Source organism: Papio anubis, chromosome 4, assembly GCF_008728515.1.
Source record: "Papio anubis isolate 15944 chromosome 4, Panubis1.0, whole genome shotgun sequence".
In the NCBI taxonomy this organism is placed as follows: domain Eukaryota; kingdom Metazoa; phylum Chordata; class Mammalia; order Primates; family Cercopithecidae; genus Papio; species Papio anubis.
This window is the reverse complement of record NC_044979.1, coordinates 25573525-25592149: the sequence shown is the minus strand read 5'-3', so window position 1 is coordinate 25592149 and position 18625 is coordinate 25573525. Positions and strand designations below refer to the sequence as shown.

General features: G+C 37.8%; 1 protein-coding gene across 2 annotated transcripts in view; it reads right to left on the bottom strand.

Moving 5' to 3' along the window:
• CHCHD3 (coiled-coil-helix-coiled-coil-helix domain containing 3) overlaps positions 1-18625 on the bottom strand; it is a 293839-nt gene that overhangs the window by 180571 nt on the left and 94643 nt on the right. For both annotated transcript variants that reach the window (XM_021936280.2, XM_031665149.1), the window contains exon 4: positions 5661-5778. In XM_021936280.2, the coding sequence (XP_021791972.2) occupies positions 5661-5778 (118 nt within the window). The remainder of the gene's footprint in view (positions 1-5660; positions 5779-18625) is intronic.

Here is an 18625-nt window from a genome sequence, read left to right as displayed (position 1 = left end):
TTTTTTACATTGATTGTTAATTTTTGTATTTAAAATGATATGAAGTTGCTGATACTAGAAACCTTGCTTGTAGTTAGTCTTGACATTTCTTTCAACCCTTCAAACCTAAAATCCTAGTAATACTACCTTCCAAATAGTTCCTATGCCTCTTCTTTTCTCTGCATCCCTGCTACCATGCCCTAACTTGGGTACCACCTGTTCTCACCCGGATTAACACAGGGCTTTCTAACTGGTCTTTGGGCTTCCTGCCATTTCTTCCTCTGCTCTTCCCTTCATACTTCATTATGGAGTGTAAGCTAAAAATCAAACCCTAAGCCCCATGACTGACTAAATGGACCCCCTCTTAGCCAAGGGGACCTCAGAGAAACTAAAAAACTGAGATCTTGACCATAAAGGGATAGGAGGTTGGACATGTCTCTTTATACACCCTCTCTTTTGCAGTTTAGACACAACCACTGACCAGCATTAATGTTAAAATAGAGACCATAAGACTGGCAAAACAGACTTTTTGTGGCAATCAGGTACCAATTATAAACAGGACCTAGGGCCATGCCAGACGGGTTAAGTTGTGAACCCCCAGCACACACATACAATTAAAGAATAGGCTATGTTCTAACTGCCACAAGGATTCCCTCTCAGCAACTTCTACTAGTGTCCCCCTGTCCCCATGTTTCCATGCTTTTGCCTGCAATACCTGAGGCTGTTTCATCCCACTCCTCAACCTTGGGAGCAAATCCTACTCATACTTCAAGATTCAGCTCAGGGGTCCTTTCCCCAGAAAATCTTTTCTATTCTTCCCCATTTCCTCTCATCCTATTTCCAGGGCTTCAGTAGATGCAATTAGTCATTTATTCAATCAACAAATATTTATTGACTGCTTACTGTTTGCTCAGCACTGGCATATATTAAGCACTCAATTATGTGTTGAATAAATAAATGCAGACACAGCAATTAGTTAAAAGAAAGACAAAGTCCTGGCCTTCCCAAAAGTGAGAATCCTCACAAGACTATAAGTAGCATGGCTCTATAACAGACTTAGCAGTTTTAAACTCTACCTTTTATTCCTCAAGGGCAAGATTTTGTCTTTTGTTTATAGATTATTAGTACCTAACATTGTACGTTTCATACAGTAAGCACTCAATAAAACATCTGTCCAAAGAGTAATGGAAGAATACTGAAGTAAATATTGCCTTAAGTAAGTAAACTGAGACTTCTTTTAACGTTTAGATTAAAAAAAAGGAAAGAAAAGAAAAGAAAATACTACATAGTTCTGTGATGGTAACAAGAAATACGTGGCTGGGCATAGTGGCTCACGTCTATAATCCCAACACTCCAGGAGACCAAGGCAGAAGATCACTTGAGCCAGGAGTTCAAGATCCATAGCAAGATTCTGTCTCTACTTAAATTTTTAAAAACAATAAAAAATTAAAAATTAAAAAAATCTAACATTAAACCAGCATAATGTAGTAAGACATAAAAAACAGTGAGTCAAAATTTTAATTGGTATTTTAAAAAGAAACTATAATTGCAAAGTCAAAAAAACCAACCTGCTACTGTTCAATTTCAACAAAGAATCTAATGACAGCAAATATGAGATCACATATATAAGATCTTTACAATACACATAATATCAAGTTGCATTCACTTTACAAATTCCCTGGTCTTGTCTTTCTAGTAAGTCTTCATTCTTTACACAGAGGTGCTTTCCTGCTCCTAAGAAGCATATTTTGAATATGAGCTGCTTTTAACATTTTCTTGCAGGTAAAATCATTATCAGTAGACTGCCTCTTCCAAAGCCTCTGGATAAAGTCAACTGATTAACATGCTGGCACCACTCAGCGCTGAGTAGAGGAAGGGGCTGGTATACTCTTCCAGAATCTAGAGTGGGATTAACAGCTTCCCCAGCGAAAGCAATTCTTCCAAACGGGAAGGTTTTGATCTGATCCTGTTTTAAAACTTCAACAACAGGGCCATCATGACTTTGCCCTTCAAAGAGCCTCAGTAAAGCTAGCCGCTAAAACAACTGTGGGAAGAAAAAGCCTGGACTCACATCTAAGGAGACAGAAACCTAAATGTCAGCTGTGAGTGAGACAGAAAGATGCGGGGGGTGTGGGGTAAGGGGTAGGAATCGTTTTATTTCACAGTCCCAACATCACATCAGCTCCTGTGCTTTCACCCCCGTTCTCCTGAAAGACAACTTTTTAATTACTTCACATGTGTGAAACCCAATCTTTACTTTCCTGCAGGCTGCAACATTTGAGTTCTAAATAAAGAGGAATGAAGCAATGCTTGGCCACCACTCAAAGAGTCCCACATATTAGAATTAAGAATGGCAGCAATAGTGGCCCTCCACACGCAGTGGAGCAATGCTAACCTTCTTGGGGTTACTCCCACATCAATTACGGGTTCTAAAGATGCCCACCTCTCCAGCTGGGGATCAAGGAACTAACATACAACAGCAGGCTTGCCATCACTGTCCACACCACACAGTACTGGTCTGGAGGGTGGTGGGATGCAAAATCTGAAATCCTAAAGCATGTATAAAATATATACGTATGGGGAAGGCAGAAAGAACTTTATACCTCTGAACATTAATGATAGATGACAGAATTATAATAATACTGATTTTCTTTGTAATTTTTCCAAATGTTCTATAATATTCTTGTATTAATTTAGTAATTAGCGAAAAACTCAGTGAAACACAACTATTAAAATGTGACCATACAAAAACATATTTATTGCTATAAAAACTTCTACCACATGGCCTAAATGTTTTAATGTGAAGGCTATTGTTAAGAGTTATATAAAAGTGTGTATACTATTATCTATGTTTGGAGAAATACAGTAATACACACAAAATCAAACATTTTATACCAACTTAGTGGGAAGTAAAAAGAAATATAAAAACAATAAACCAAAATATTAACAGTAACTATCTCTGAATTGTAGTACATTGAGTGATTTTAGTATCTCTTTGTATTTATTTTCTAATCTTGATCCAATGAACATGTCTGTCTTCCATAATAACAAATAACAATAATAAAGGGAGAAATCTCGTAAATAAATTGGGAATTGCCCAATAACTAAATGTCATAGGCAGCCATGTTGCTGTGGTCATGGCAGACCATGCAAATGTCTGATAACACTCTGGGAAGGAAGGAAGGGACCCTCTGAATCAGTTGTCATCCTGTGGTATAAATTCCACTTTTATTCCCTAAGTGCTTTGAGGGCTCTATAGAGGTTGTGAGTACTACAATTTGTCATCTATACCACACAACCAGAATCTGTAAAGAAGAGATCTACAAATCAGAATGTACGAGGCCAGTTGTTCATGCTTCACCAGCTACACAAAACAGTAAAGACAACAACAGACAAGATTCAATAGGTAAAAGAGAACAGACTACAGATACACTATTCCAATCAAAACACGTTGCTTAGTATTTTAGTTATGCTGAGTAACAAATCTTTTGATACTTTCACTTTTCTTGTGAAATCTCTTTTTATGTCTTGCTGAGTGTGTGTATATATTTAATGAGTTTTTTGAGTTTTTGAATCTTGCTGGTCTCCATAAACTAAGAGAACAAGACAGCATATCCAAATTCAGACAAAAAGAGGTAGAGAAAGAGTGCTTCAAACATAAGATTCAAAACAGTAAATGCTCGGAGGCAAAGAGAAATGTCAACCAAGGTATTCTTCTGCCCGCTGAAAACTAAGAGTTTTGCTCTCGTACCTTCCTCAAACATGAGTGCTATTAACCTCCTCCACTACATCCTTAGCTTCCAAATTTGGAGATTTTAATATGCATGGAAATGACCTTTCAACCCACTGACCTGACATTTTTTCAACTTCCTCAAAATATCCTTCAGCTTAGACATACAACAAATTTAATTTTCAGTTGAGTTACTTAAAACTTACTGTCTTTAATTCTGAAATTATTCCCCTTTCACAATGACTGACTTTGCTTCCACCTCTCTTATTCCCTTTGTTCTAGTCAATACATGTACTGTTCTCAGGGCAGCTGCCAGTCAGTCCACTGACATTTCTTTCTTCGTCTACCACCTCTATTCTTTCTGGCTTCACTATTTGCCCATGCAACCTGGACCCCAGATTTGTCACTGAAGGGACTGATTCCTTAGGCATGGACTTCCTTTCATGTTCTCTGATTGCAGCTAGTCATGGGTTAGTCTTTCAGAGAAGTGACCAAGGTAAAGAATGGGACAGACTAGAAACTGGCCTTCTTCTTATAAAGTTTTAATGTTTCCCAATTGCCTACTGAACTAGGAAAATCCCCCTCACTCTTGCATCCAAAGTTTTCCATTCTGTGGTCCCATTTTCCCTGTCCAGTGAGTTCCCAACTGTGCTCCATTGAGGATTAAAGGTTCCAAGGAGTTACATCTGGGTTTCTAGGAAGGCTGAAGTGGAGGCTAAGAAGTGAACACTCCAGGTTTCACCCAGAGCAGCTCCACTTTTATCTATTAAATAACAATAAGAAATTGCTTAATAAATTATGTTGAATACAAAAGACAGAATATTATTCAGCCATTAAAAACTACATTTCAGAAAAATGTTCAGTGACACAGGAAAATGCTCATGAGGCTTAACACGATCTATAGCATTATCTAAATGCTTCAATATGTTAAAAAGCCTAGAAAAAAATAATCTAGAGGAAAACACACACCAGTGTAAACCACGGTTATATCAGAAAGACAGATTGATGGGTGCCTTTTAAACCTTCTTCTGTCTGTTAGTAATACTTTTAAAGACAACAACAACAAAAACATGTCTATGTAATCTTTTAAAAGACTAAAAAATATTTTCTTTAAAAAAAAAAATTATCTTAGAAAAGACTGTTCCCCCAAGGCCCTGGCTCTACATTTTCTCTTCCCTAAACCCCAGGGAGTGATTGATCAAATCTTACTCATCTTTGCCAGAGTCTTCCAGACTAACACCTAGTAGTTACCAGCAGCGAAAGAAAGAAGCCTAGATTGCTGACCCCTGAAGTTTCAAAGACAATAAAACCAAAGGTAAAGGAGAAAAAAAGCAGGCAGGCCGGGCACAGTGGCTTACGCCTGTAATTCCAGCACTTTGGGAGGCCAAGGCGGGTGGATCACGCGGTCAGAAGTTCAAGACCAGCCTGGTCAAGATGGTGAAACCTCGTCTTTAGTAAAAATACAAAAATTAGCCAGGCATGATGGCAGGCGCCTGTAAATCTCAGCTACTCGGGAGGCTGAGGCTGGAGAATTGCTTGAACCCCAGAGGCAGATGCTGCAGTGAGCCAAGATCACACCACTGTACTCTAGCCTAGGCGACAGATCAAGACTCCATCTCAAAAAAAAAAAAAAAAAAAAAAAGAATTAAAAAAAAAAAGAAAAGACAGAAAACGAAAAAAAAGCACACAACAATCCTTCAGGCATGAAACATGTACATATGTCCGCATGTTGGTCTTTACTTCAATACTTCCAGAGTTACCTGCCTTTAAAGTCCTTGATGGTTAAACCTAAACTGTAAGCGACTTGTAAAAGGCAAAAATCAAAATCTGAGCAAAGAGAACATGAATAATATTATCAACACTAAGAGCTGGCACAGAGTACTTAGCTCTTCCCAAACATCAGAGATTTCCTTGTAGGCAAGAAAATTTCTCCTACATTTTTAATACTCACCAGGTGCTTTGCCTTAGCGCGTTCCTCCTCGCTTGATATCCTCTCCCGAAGGATGGCTCTGGTTAACTGCTCATTGGCAGCAGCCCTCTCTCGGTCCAGCTCTTTGGCTTGCTTTAGTCTAAAATGACAAGAATTGTCTAAGTTAGAAAAAATATTTTATTAGTTGACATTATTTTCTATCAAATGAAATAATTAAAAAATAGAAGCACATAGCCAAAAGGGTCAACAGCTGAAATCATCTTGGCCCATAATCTATCAAAAAAGCAGGTATAGAAGTAAATCCCCATGCAGCCTCCACCCAAGCATTTAAAATAACCAAATTCAAATACATGAAGAAGCTTATTAATTTGGCTGCCAAATATAACGAAGTTTTACAAAGTTCTTCTTATGTAAAATTAAAATCTGCCCACCAAAAAATTTCCATCCCTGGTACTTCCACTTGGCCTCTGAAAATTTAAGTAATTAACAAACCATCTAGGCCAGGAATGATGGTAGCTCACGCCTGTAATCCCAACACTTTGGGAGGCCAAGGCGAGTGGACCACTTGAGGTCAGGAGTTCAAGACCAGCATGGCCAACATGGTGAAACCCCGTCTCTACTAAAAATACAAAAATTCGCTGAGCGTGGTGGTGCATGCCTGTAATCCCAGCTACCTGGGAGGCTGAGGCAGGAGAACTGCTTGAGCCTGGGAGGTAGAGGATGTAGTGAGCTGAGATCATGCCACTACATTCTAGCCTGGGCAACAGAATGAGACTCCGTCTCAAAAAAAAAAAAAAAAAAGGCCATCTACATGACAAATATTTGAAAGTAACCATCATCTCTTTCTCCAAACTTAACTCGTCTATTTACTGAATGCACACCAGGCACTGTGCTAGGCATTGAGGACACAGCGATAAACAAGATGGACGGGTCACTGTCCTTATGAATGTTACATCACAGCAGAGAAGCCAGACATTAGGGAACTAATGAGGACACCTTTCCTCCTAGTATATTATCCCTATTTTCCAACAATTCTCATAGGCAAATATGACCACACCTTTCAACTGCAGGGCTCCTCACTTCTAGAATGACTCCAATCTATCTGTTAGCTCCAAACTAAACCTAACCCTCCAGGCATACTCTAGCAAAATAAGACAGAAGAATCTTACTTCCCTGGATCTGTACATAATACTAGTTCTATTAATGAAGCACAGGATTGCATTAGATTTGTCAGTAGCCTCATCACACAATTAGATCATATTAAGTTACAACCCACTAAAACTCCTCATTGTACATGATAAAGATAAATTACTTTGGCACTGATTTTTGCCATAGTGCCTGGCACATAGAGGCATTCAGTAATCACTGAATCACTGAAGATTTCAGTCTAATCTCATGGACAAAGATTTTCTGATTGCCTTTTCTTCTTTCAGAGAATAACCCTACTATACCATCATATCCCTAAAGGTATAGCTATGCTTTAAAAAGGAAAAGTAAAATTGTTATGTTGGTGTAAGTGAAATTCTGAGTGAAATCTACTTTACACGTGTGAATCATGAGCATCAAATTCTACTCAAGACTAGCCTGTCGAATTTTAGTTTTAAAAAGATTTTTGAAAAAAACTAGAGATAAAATTTTTTGTTACTATTTTTAAATTGCTACATCATCCTGATACTCTCAAATTCTCAGAAATCAACTATAACAGAAAAAAAAAATAACCTTGCAAGATATATTACAAAGTTATAATTCTTTTCCCCTAAAAATCAAAGTTGTGTAGCTTTGTGTCTTGAACAAAAAAAGAGGAATAGAAACAAATTAAAATCTGTACTTCAAAATTCTCTAATGCAAAAGTAACCTTTGGGAAACTTCCTAAGCAATAAGCACAATGACACTCATACAAACCAAATTTCTCTAAATTATTTCACAAGGACCATACAATAAATTCAGCAATATCAATGATATCAATACATTAACATCACTAGATATGTGTAATTGTAAGAGAACAGCAATAATTAGAAGTCACACCACTTCCCTAGAACAGCAGTTCTAAAAGTACAGTCCACAAACCAGCTGCAGTAGCATCAACTGGGAGTCTGTCAGAAATTCCCCTTCTCGGACACCACCCCACACTTGCTGAGTCAGAAACTCTGGGGATAGTGCCTAGCAAACCGTCTTTTCATAAGCCTTCCAGAATTCTGATGCACGCTAAAGTGTAAGACCACAGCCCTTAATTACCAAAATACACTTGTACTCAAATAAATCCTGGAACATCGAAAATGAAGTGGTCCACAGGAGAATATTGTGCAAATAACTGCTGAGGTTATCATATACAACACTGTATTTAAAGCATTTTTATAGACATCTTACCCATAAGTAAAAAAGTGTTACCTATTTTTACATGTGAAGTGGAAACTAAAATAAAATAATAAAATTACTATCATTTATGGATCAACTAGTAAGCACTGTGCTAGGCACTTTACAAACATATATAAAATGTTTATTAAAATGCTACCATTAGTTTATGAACATAAAATGAATTCTGTACAACTGGATTATCGTATCTACCACATTTGGTGTATCTAATTTTAAAGTACTGTTTATTTTAACAATTACTACTTTTTTTTCCATTTTAGTTTACTTATGTATGGCTTAGATTTTAATTATATATGGAGTTCTACATGGTTTAACTTTAAGAAATACAGGATCATAAGGATTTTGGTAAGTTAATGAAAAAGAAGTAAAACATGAGCACAAAAGTCTTCAACGTGATAATAAAAATAAACATATTTAGCTTGCCATGACTGATACAGATACGCAAACTCTGGGTCCAAATCAAGACTCTACACTTCCTATCTGAATAAGTACTTTATTTAACCTCCAGTGAGTCCTGTTAAAATGAAATAGTGTAATACCTAACTTACAGGGTTCTATATAAACAAGGCACTTAGCACAATGCCCATAACATAGTACACACTCAGTAAATGTTAGGTAAGTAGCAGTAATAATAACAGTACCCACTACGCAGGTAGGAATATAGAGAAAGCAGTGATTTTCCGAAATGAAGAAGACAATCTCCAAATTCACTAACTACAATGTTGTCTCCATCATCTTTTCCAATTTTTCACCAATAAGTTTTGCTTTATTTTTATGATATCTAAGGACTTCTAATATCACAAATTGACTCTACTAACTCCAGGAGCCTGACCCTTTCACAAGCTGCTTCCTTTCCCTCTTGTCCATAGCTCGATAAGGACAAGGATTTGCCCTATTTTGTTCACTGCTATATCCCCCATACTTATAAAAGTGCCTGCCACATACTAAACACGCAAGAAAAACTTTTGATGTATGCATGTATGAATGAATGAATAAACAAATAAATGGCATATTTCCAACCACAAACAAAACAAGGAAAACAAACTGCAAAAGAACAGAAGGCGATGGTATATAAGAAACAACTAGAGAGACAAACTGTATACTCCAAGGGCCTAGCCACCATGTTAGATGTGGCACATCTGTGATACAATGAACGCTATGGTATATAAGAAACAACTAGAGAGGCAAACGGTATCCTCTAAGGGCCTAGCCACCATGTTAGATGTGGCACATCTGTGATATAATCCCAGGCTACATTAAATAGCCTACAACAGGAGGTGCCACAACAGTCCAGAGCCCCTCCAACACCAACACCTAACTATATTTGACACCTGGATTGAAAAAGGATTGGCAGTGGTGCAAACTGACCAAAAAGAATATTATTTTCCTTTCTTAATAAATTCTTATACTTTTATTCATCCTTATAAATAGAACTGCACAAATTCTCAAATGTTTTTAAAGGAATGTCTATAAATTTTTAAAAACTTTTTTAAAGGTCTATACAGTGACTATTTAAGAAACTAAATTTTTTGTCATCAGGGAGTTTGGCAGTAGGACTTTGAACAAAATCTCATTTCCTATCAACAACTTAGCTGTACAATCTAATAAGCCTCAGTTTCCTCAGGTTTAAAATTTGAAGATTGAACTACTATATAATCTTATGGTCCCTTGCATGTTAAACATTCTAAAAACTCTATACCTTAAACATATTATTCCTCATTCCATAAAAAAATATTGAAAAAGGTGGTGGCAGGGGATAAATGAAACAGAGGGGCATTATATTATCTCTCAGGTTGATACTGTTATAATTTCTACTCGATGGGCAGATATAGTACTGTAATCCTGAGATTTCTCACTACAGTACTCAACAAAAACTACATACTGGAATTCATAAATTTTTTCAGTATATAATTAGTAGGGGAGAGGGACTACTCTGGTTACTAAGAATAAAGTAGTGAGCAAGAGACACAGTCCCTACTTTCATGAGCCATGATTACAAACAACAGATGCATTATTTTAAAAAAGGTAGGTAGGTATCTATGACACTGCATGGGTGGGACTGGTATTTAACTTGGGCTCTACAGGACATTAACTGAGCAACATGGGGAAGAAGACAGTGTCTTAGGCAGAGGAAACACCAGTTGGGTCCAGAAGCACCAAGAAAGGATTTCCTTCAGCGAGATTCCTGTGACAGCCTTAGAAGGGTTTCTGAGGCTTGAAATCACCTCTGCAAAGAATTTTACTTGCCTTCAGATTATTTTGGAGGACAGAGTTTCAATGGTATACTGACTGAGGTTCAGTTTTGTCCAGTGCCCAAAGATAAGAAGCTCCTAAGTTGTACCATTTCCCAATTAAAAGCAATAGATTTGAAACTTCAAAATTGTACCATTCTCCATTTCCTCCGTCCTCCCCTCCAAAATACTGCATGGCAATTATTTTCTTCTAAGTTTCCCACTTCACTGGTTCCTGTCAATTCTGCAAAGAAAAAATGCTTATGTTTTCAGAAGCCCCCAATTCTTGTCAAAGCTTCCCCTCTGGCCCCTTGGTTTTATATCGCATGGAGCTATACTATTCAACGGCCGTCTGCGAAAGGTGGATGAGTTGTCAACCAACGTTTCTCTTTTTGAACCAAATGAGACGGTCATGCCATCTGGGCCTCTCCGAATACTGCTGCCCAGACAGTGGAGCTATAACACCAGAAGCCACCAGAAGCCATGTTGTTCTGGAAACACTTCACTAAGGAGAGAAGGCCGAGGCGCTCACTGACCAAGGGAAGGCAGGACTTTATATGTAAAGGCAGGAGATAAAATAAGTCTCTCATTATTAACTTGGGTTTCCAAAGATTTAAGAATTATCTCAAAACAAAACTAAACAGGCCAAGTATCTTAGAGAATACATTCCTTTTTTATTTATTGGCATTTCCCACTTAATATTTTAGATCTCCTACTCTAATATATTCTACATTAAGCCCCTGATTTAAGTTTCATGTAAATTTCTTTCTTTTAAATACATATCTCTCCTCATTTAAATTCTCTAGAGTTTCAAGCAAAGAAGTAGGAGTTTAGTGTAAACTTTTCCTGTTTGCATTAAGTAATTGGATAGCTTGCCTAAGCTTAATGAAACAAATACCAGTCAGTGCTGCCCTTAGACCTCAAGCCCCAGCAACTTAGCTCTTTTCCTCAGTATATTGTCAATCAGGCGAGGGACTTAAGGTACACCAGCAAAATGAATTCCTAAAAGCCAGCCAAATCTCCTATCATGAATATTATTACATGTCCTTTTAAATGGGAAAAAAAATAAACTACTTATAAAATATTCAACTTTCATGGACAGTTGGTATAAAATCTAGTTCTCTATATTTCAGTCCCAGGGTAAAAACTAGCCAGTTTGACTTTACACCAAAGAAACTCAAGTTTTTAAGAAAGTAGAAAGAGAATTTTAAAGATAACTTTAGCAGGGCATTAACATACTGAACTTCATTCACCTTCATAAGGGAGGCATTACTTGCTCTAGTTTTTTTGTTTTTTGTTTTTTAAACACAGCCATGCTCTGGTGCCCAGGCTGGAGTACAGTGGCATGATCTCAGCTCACTGCAACCTCTGCCTCCCAGGCTCAAGCAATCCTCCTGCCTCAGCCCCCCAAGCAGTTGGGAGCACAGGTGCATGCCACCAAGCCTAGCTGATTTTTGGGGTTTTTTTATAGAGACGAGGTTTTAGCATGTTGTCCAGGCTGGCCTTGAACTGGGCTCAAGTGATTCACCCACCTCAGCCTCCCAAAGTGCTGAGATTACAAGCACAAGCCACCACACCAGCTACTATCTCCATTTTTAACATGAGAAAAACTGAGAAGTACAACAGAGGCATGAAAGATGCTGATCTGACTTCCAAACCCATGCTTTTTCAACCTCCTAAAGAGTAAACTTTCCTATGGAATTAGTTTCCATTATATTACTCACCTTTGTGGTCATGTAAGGACAGTTTTAAATCTCACATTATCCACGGTTATTTTAAAATAGGCTCTTTCAAAATTTGTTTATACTACACTAAGTCAGAGTTTGCCAGAGTCTAAATTATTACCACCCCTTTCCCAAACTGGTTTGGCTTTCAATGGCCCTAAATGTTTTTCTGAATTTGGATACTGCTCATTTGGCCATCCACAAATACTTAGATTTATCTTCATATAGGCTGACACATAAATAATTCTATACAATTCTAGCTTAGAAAATTACTTTATAATTTAATATATAAGGCCATTATACTATGGAGAGAAAGTTGATAAGAACTTCAGATAATGGGAAAGAATAAATGGGAAACAGAGATTGCTAGAGATAAAGTGATTTGACTAAATGACTTATCTAAAGTTGAACCGTGACCATTATACACAGGCAATATCTAGGAGATACTGCAATGCACCTGACGCAGAAAGACTGTTTCAAACACTGAAAGAGAAAAATGAGTGACTACAACCTCAAAGGTCATTTTAATGCTAACGATGAATTTTATTTTCATGCATCATATTTTGTCAGAACCTGGTGAACTAGCATTCAAGATACTGTTTACCATCTATTTTTAAACAGAAGAGCTGAGCTGGGTAATTCAATGAAGTAATTATTAGACTACTAAAAATCATGACAAAACAAATATACAGCTTTTGATTAGTAAGGCTTGACATAAATAAGGGAATAGAGAAGCTTAACACTTCTCAGCTCAAATTGTTTCAAATCCTGGAAGAAAATACATGTGGATTGAAAATCTAAAATAAATACATAAACATGAATATGGCCATCTTAAATTTTCTTTTTTCTTTTCTTTTCTTTTTTTCTTTTTTTTTGAGACGGAGTCTCACTCTGTTGCCCAGGCTACAGTGCAGTGGTGCAGTGGTGTGATCGTGGCTCACAGCAACCACCACCTCCGGGATTCAAGCGATTCTCCTGCCTCAGTCTCCCGAGTAGCTGGGATTACAGGCATATGCCACCATGGCTGGCTAATTTTCATATTTTTAGTAGAGACAAGGTTTCACCACGTTGGCCAGGCTGGTCTTGAACTCCTGACCTCAGGTGATCTGCCCACCTCAGCCTCCCAGAGTGCTAGGATTACAGGTAAAAGCTACCACACCCAGCCTAAATTCATATATAATATCTGCATGTGTGACAGAAAAAGAGTTAGCATTTATTATGCTTACTTTTGCCAGGTACAAATGTAAGCATTTGACAGGTGTCACTCATTTAATCCTCACAACAACCCTATTAAATCAATTATATTTCAGATGAAAAGCTGAGGCACAGAGAAATTATGCAAAATTGAGGCTTACAGAACTTACAAGTACAGCTGAAACTTCAATAACACAGGTTTAGACTGTGTAGAACCACGTATGTGCATTTTTTTCAATAAGTATATTGAAAATTTTTTGAAGATTTGTAGCAATTTGATAAAACTCACAGATGAACCACATATCTATAAATATAAATAAAATTTTAAAGTATGTCATGAATGCATAAAATATGTTAATTCTGGTCAGTTTTATCATTCTCTATCATAAAATATACACAAACCTATTATTAAAAAGTTGAAATTGGCCAGGCACGGTGGCTCATGTCTGTAATCCCAGCAATTTGGGAGGCCGAGGCAGGTGGAAAACCTGAGGTCGGAGTTCAAGACCAGCCTGGCCAACATGGCGAAACCCCGTCTCTACTAAAAATACAAAAAATTAGCCAGGCGTGGTGGCAGCGCCTGTAATCCCAGCTACTCGGGGGGCTGAGGCAAGGAGAACTGCTTGAACCCCGGAGGCAGAGGTTGCAGTGAGCTGAGATCACGCCATTGCACCCTCCAGCCTGGGTGACAGAGCGAGACTCTATCTCAAACAAAAAGTTAAAATTTATCAAAATGTATGCACACAAACAGACTGTACGTGGCACCATCTGCAGTGAAGGGAAATGTAAACAGACGTAAAGATGCAGTATTAAGTCATAACTGCATAAAATTAACTATAGTACATACTGTATTGCTATAATTCAGTAGGGACCTCCTGTTGCTATTGTAGTGAGCTCAGGAGTTAAGAGTATCTGCTTAACACACTATGTGATGCTAATCATCTCCGAGTGAGCAGTTAGTCTCTCCAGTAAATTGCAGGCTGCAGTAAAAAGTGATCTCTTGAGGTTCTCATGTCTTTTTCATTGTGTTTATTGCAATACCATAACTTTGCATCACATCATGGGACCCATACAAAGTGTCACCAGTGATGCTAGAAGTGCTCCCAAGAAGCAGAGAAAAGTCAAGACATTACAGGAAAAAAAAAAAGTTGAATTGCTTGATAAGTACCATAGATTGAGGTCTGCAGCTGCAGTTTCCTGCCATTTTGAGATAAGTGAATCCAGCATAAGGACTGTGGTAGAAAAAGAAAAGAAAATTCGCAAAGCCTTCAATGTGGCTATGCCAGCAGGCGCAAAAACCACGCATGTTTTGAGAAATATCTTTTAATCTTGTACTGAAAATGCAACTTTTATGTGAGTGCTGGATTGCTAAGGCTTACCCTATAGACTCTAATGAGATTTGAGGAAAAGTCAAGTCTCCATTATGTGACAGCTTAAAGGCGAATTTCATACCAGCAAAGGATGGTTTGATAATTTGAGAAAGAGGTTTTACTTAAAAATGTCAAGATAATAGGACATAATAGGAGAAGCAGCTGACCAAGAAACAGCAAACCAGTTCCCAGATGCCATTAAAAATCATTAAGAAAGGATAACTGCCTGAACAGATTTTTAATGCAGACAAAAGTGCCCTATTCTAGAAAATAAATGGCACGAAAGATATATATGAGCAAAGAAGAGAAGCAAGTACCAAGATTTAAGACAGGAAGGGATAGGCTATCTCTATTAGTTTTGTGCAAATGCAGTTGAGTTTATGGCACGACTGTCCTTATCTATAGAGCTGCTAACCCCTGAGCCTTGAAAGGAAAAGACAAACACCAGCTGCCAATCTTTTGGTTGTGCAAGAAGGTCCTCACAATAAAAACCTATTTTCTGGATAGGTTCCATTGATGATTTATCATCGATGATTTTTTCTGAAATCAGAAAATACTTTGCCAGTAAAGGACTACCCTTTAAAGTTCTTTTGATATTGGATGAAGCCTCTAGCCACCCAGAACCCCATGCGTTCAATACTGAACACGTCAAAGTGGTGACTTACCTGCAAACAGAATGTTTTTATATCAGCCTGTAGATTAGGGGGTCATAAGGACCTTTCTTCATCAGACATGATAATCTATGAAAAGGACTGTCAACGCTATGTAAGAGAACCCAGACAGAGAAAACATCATGAAGTCTGAAAGAATTACATCACTGAAGACGCCACTGTTGTTCCAGAAAAAGCCATGAAAGTCATCAAGCCCAAAACAACAAATTCCTACCAGAGGAAACTGTGTCCAGATATTGTACATGATTTACAACAGAGCCAGCCAGGGAAATCATGAAAGAGATTGTGAATATAACCAAAAAAAGGTGGGGGATGAAGGGTTTCAAGATGGACCTTGGAGAAATTCCAGAACTAACAGACACCACACCAGAGCAATTAACAGAAGATGGACGACATGATGGAGATGAGTGTTTTCGAAACAACGCCAGACGATGAGAAGAAGATGTAGAAGCAGCAGTGCCAGAACACAACTGACATGAGACAACCTGGCAGAAGGGTTCAGATTATCCAAGACTACAAATGACTTCTTTTATGACAGGAACCCTTCTAAAATATAGTCACTGAAACTAAAGCAAACAGTGGGAGGAGAATTGGTACCACGTAGAAACATTTTTAGAGAAACCAGAAAAAGCAAAAAAAAAAATCAGACATAAATTATAAGGCATTTCCATAATATGCCTGCCTGTCCTTTCATCTTTTCTGCCTCTACCACCAGAGACAGCAAGACTAGCCAACATTCCTCTCCCTCCGCCTATCCAACCTGAAGACAAGGAGGATGAAGACCTTTATGATTATCTACTTATACTTAATAAATAATAAATATATTTTTTCTTGCTTAAAAATAATAAATATATTTTTCTTGCTTATGATTTTCTTACTAACATTTTCTATTCTCTAGCTTACTTTATCATAAGAATACAGTTTGTAATACACATAACATACAAAATATGTGTTAATCTACTCTGCTATTGGTAAGGCTTCCGGTCAATAGATGAGTATTAGCATTTCAGTTTTTAGGGAGCCAAAAGTTATATACAGATTTTCAACTGCACAAGGGATCAGTGTTCCTAACACTCACATCATTCAAGGGTTGTAAGAAACTTACTCAAAGTCAAATTGACCCAAAATAAAACCAGTGAGAGGTATAGCCAGAATGAAACTCAGCCAAGTTCAGAGCCTGCATTCTTACAGAAAACACCCACACCCACGCACACACACACACAAAAATATATAGATACCATTAAAATCCATTAAAATAAGTGGCATGGCGGTAGAACTTTCTCTTACGTACCACTGTAATCCCCACACAAAATAATACCTGGCACTTGGTAAGCATTCAAAATATATTTTGAAAGAATGAATACAGAATGTGGGCATATTTTTATAAATATCATGGAACATAGGTACTCTTTATTTAATGATTATTTAGCAATATATATTTTACATAATGGTAATTTAGCAATACATTAAATAAAATGGGTTCCTCATCCACAGATTTAACCAATTGGGAATCAAAAATATTTAGGGAAAAATAAATAATAAAAGCCAGGCTCGGTGGCTCACGCCTATAATCCCAGTTACTCAGGAGGATGAGGTGGGAGGATCACTTGAAGCCAGGAGTTCAGAACCAGCATGGGCAACACAGTGAGCCCCCATCTCTAAGAAAATTTTTATTTAATCAGTCAGGTGTGGTGGCACCTGCATGTAAGTCCCAGCTACTAGTGAGGCTACAGCAGGAGAATCGCTTGACTGCAGGAGCTGGAGGCTGCACTGAGCTATGATCACACCACTGCACTCCAGTCTGAGCAACAGAATGAGACCCTATCTCTAAAAAAAAAAGCAAGAAAATAAAAAATAATAATACAATTTTTTAATATACAGTCTAACAACTATTTACATAGTGCTTACATTGTATTGTAAGTACATCTAGAGATGATGTAAAGTATATGGGAGGAAGTGCACCAATTATATGCAAGTACTATACTATTTTATATAAGGTCCTTGAGCATCTGAGGGTTTTAGAGTCCTTAGGGATCCTGGAACCAATCTTCCCTGCATATTAAGGGAGGACTGTATTTAACCATCATTAAGTCCTGGTTCTGAACAAAACCAAGAGGACATTTATTTTGGTCATCTACATTTCTGTGTAAATACCATTGAAAATGGCACTCAGAATTTAAGTCAAGGTTTCCTTCCTTTCCACAGGAACATAGAAAAGGTGATTTTATTTTAATTCACAATAAAATTTTGTCACTATCTGAAAATATGTCTGCATAGCTTCAAAATGATGCAAGAGGAAAAAAAAAAACTCAACCCATAACTGAAAGCCTAGGACTATAATTATGGATTACCTACAGACATAATCCTAAATAGCTTTCATCTCCCCCTTCCAGATGATTGCCTCCCATTTACACATTGTACATTACTTTATACCTAAAGTCCCTATTTCAGTTCTCATTTGGGAACAAGTACCACCTGTCCCAGATGCTCTTCGACCTTCTTAAATATTTTCTCCTACTGTACTGAAAAATACATTTATATTTGAAAAGTATTCTGATTTTAGTTCATAAGTTAATGTTACTATATCCATGGCTCCTGCGCCCACTCTCTCTCAGAAATTCACAATCAAAACTACCTAAGAGGAAATTACACAACACCACAAAGCATCCTAGTCTTCCTCTACTGAAATGACCTATAGCCACTTCTTTGTCTAACTTGAACTGAATATTCAGAGGCATCTTAAACTGAGACCATCAGCTTTTTACCTCAAAGTACACATCAAACGTCATAATATTCAATATACGGGTGAATAATGGTGGGAATGGGGAGGTAAAGACACCACCATTAAACCGTGTCTTATCAGCAGGGCTTAATGGCCGACGTGGTGAACTCCCACTATACTAAAAATACAAAAATTATCCTGGTGTGGTGGCAGGTGCCTGTAATCCCAGCTACTGGAGAGGTTGAGGCAGGAGAATCTCTTGAACCCGGGAGGTGGAGGTTGCAGTGAGCCAAGATCACACCGTTGCACTCCAGCCTGGGCGACAAAAGCAAAACTCCATCTCAAAAAATAAATAAATAAATAACCTGTTTCACAGAAGTTACGTGAGGGTCATGCATGACCTGTTACTATTGTTTAGAAAGTATTTATACCCCTCCTCAAGGATCCTCCCCTGTAGCATCCTTCACTGGAATGGGCACTGCTGCTGTGTATTTACTAAGATGCTGGAGATAGACAATCGTGAAGTCAGTTGGAAGAAAAAGGAACTGAGGTCAAACACAGACATCTCCGGGCAAATCCCTTTCATGAGCCCTGCTAGGCAAACTATCAACTCCTCCTGCAAGCAGCGGCCCCATCCAAGATGGGCAGCTTGAGCCCCGGATAGATGACAATGTGAAATGGCTTCGTCCTGAAGACAGAAA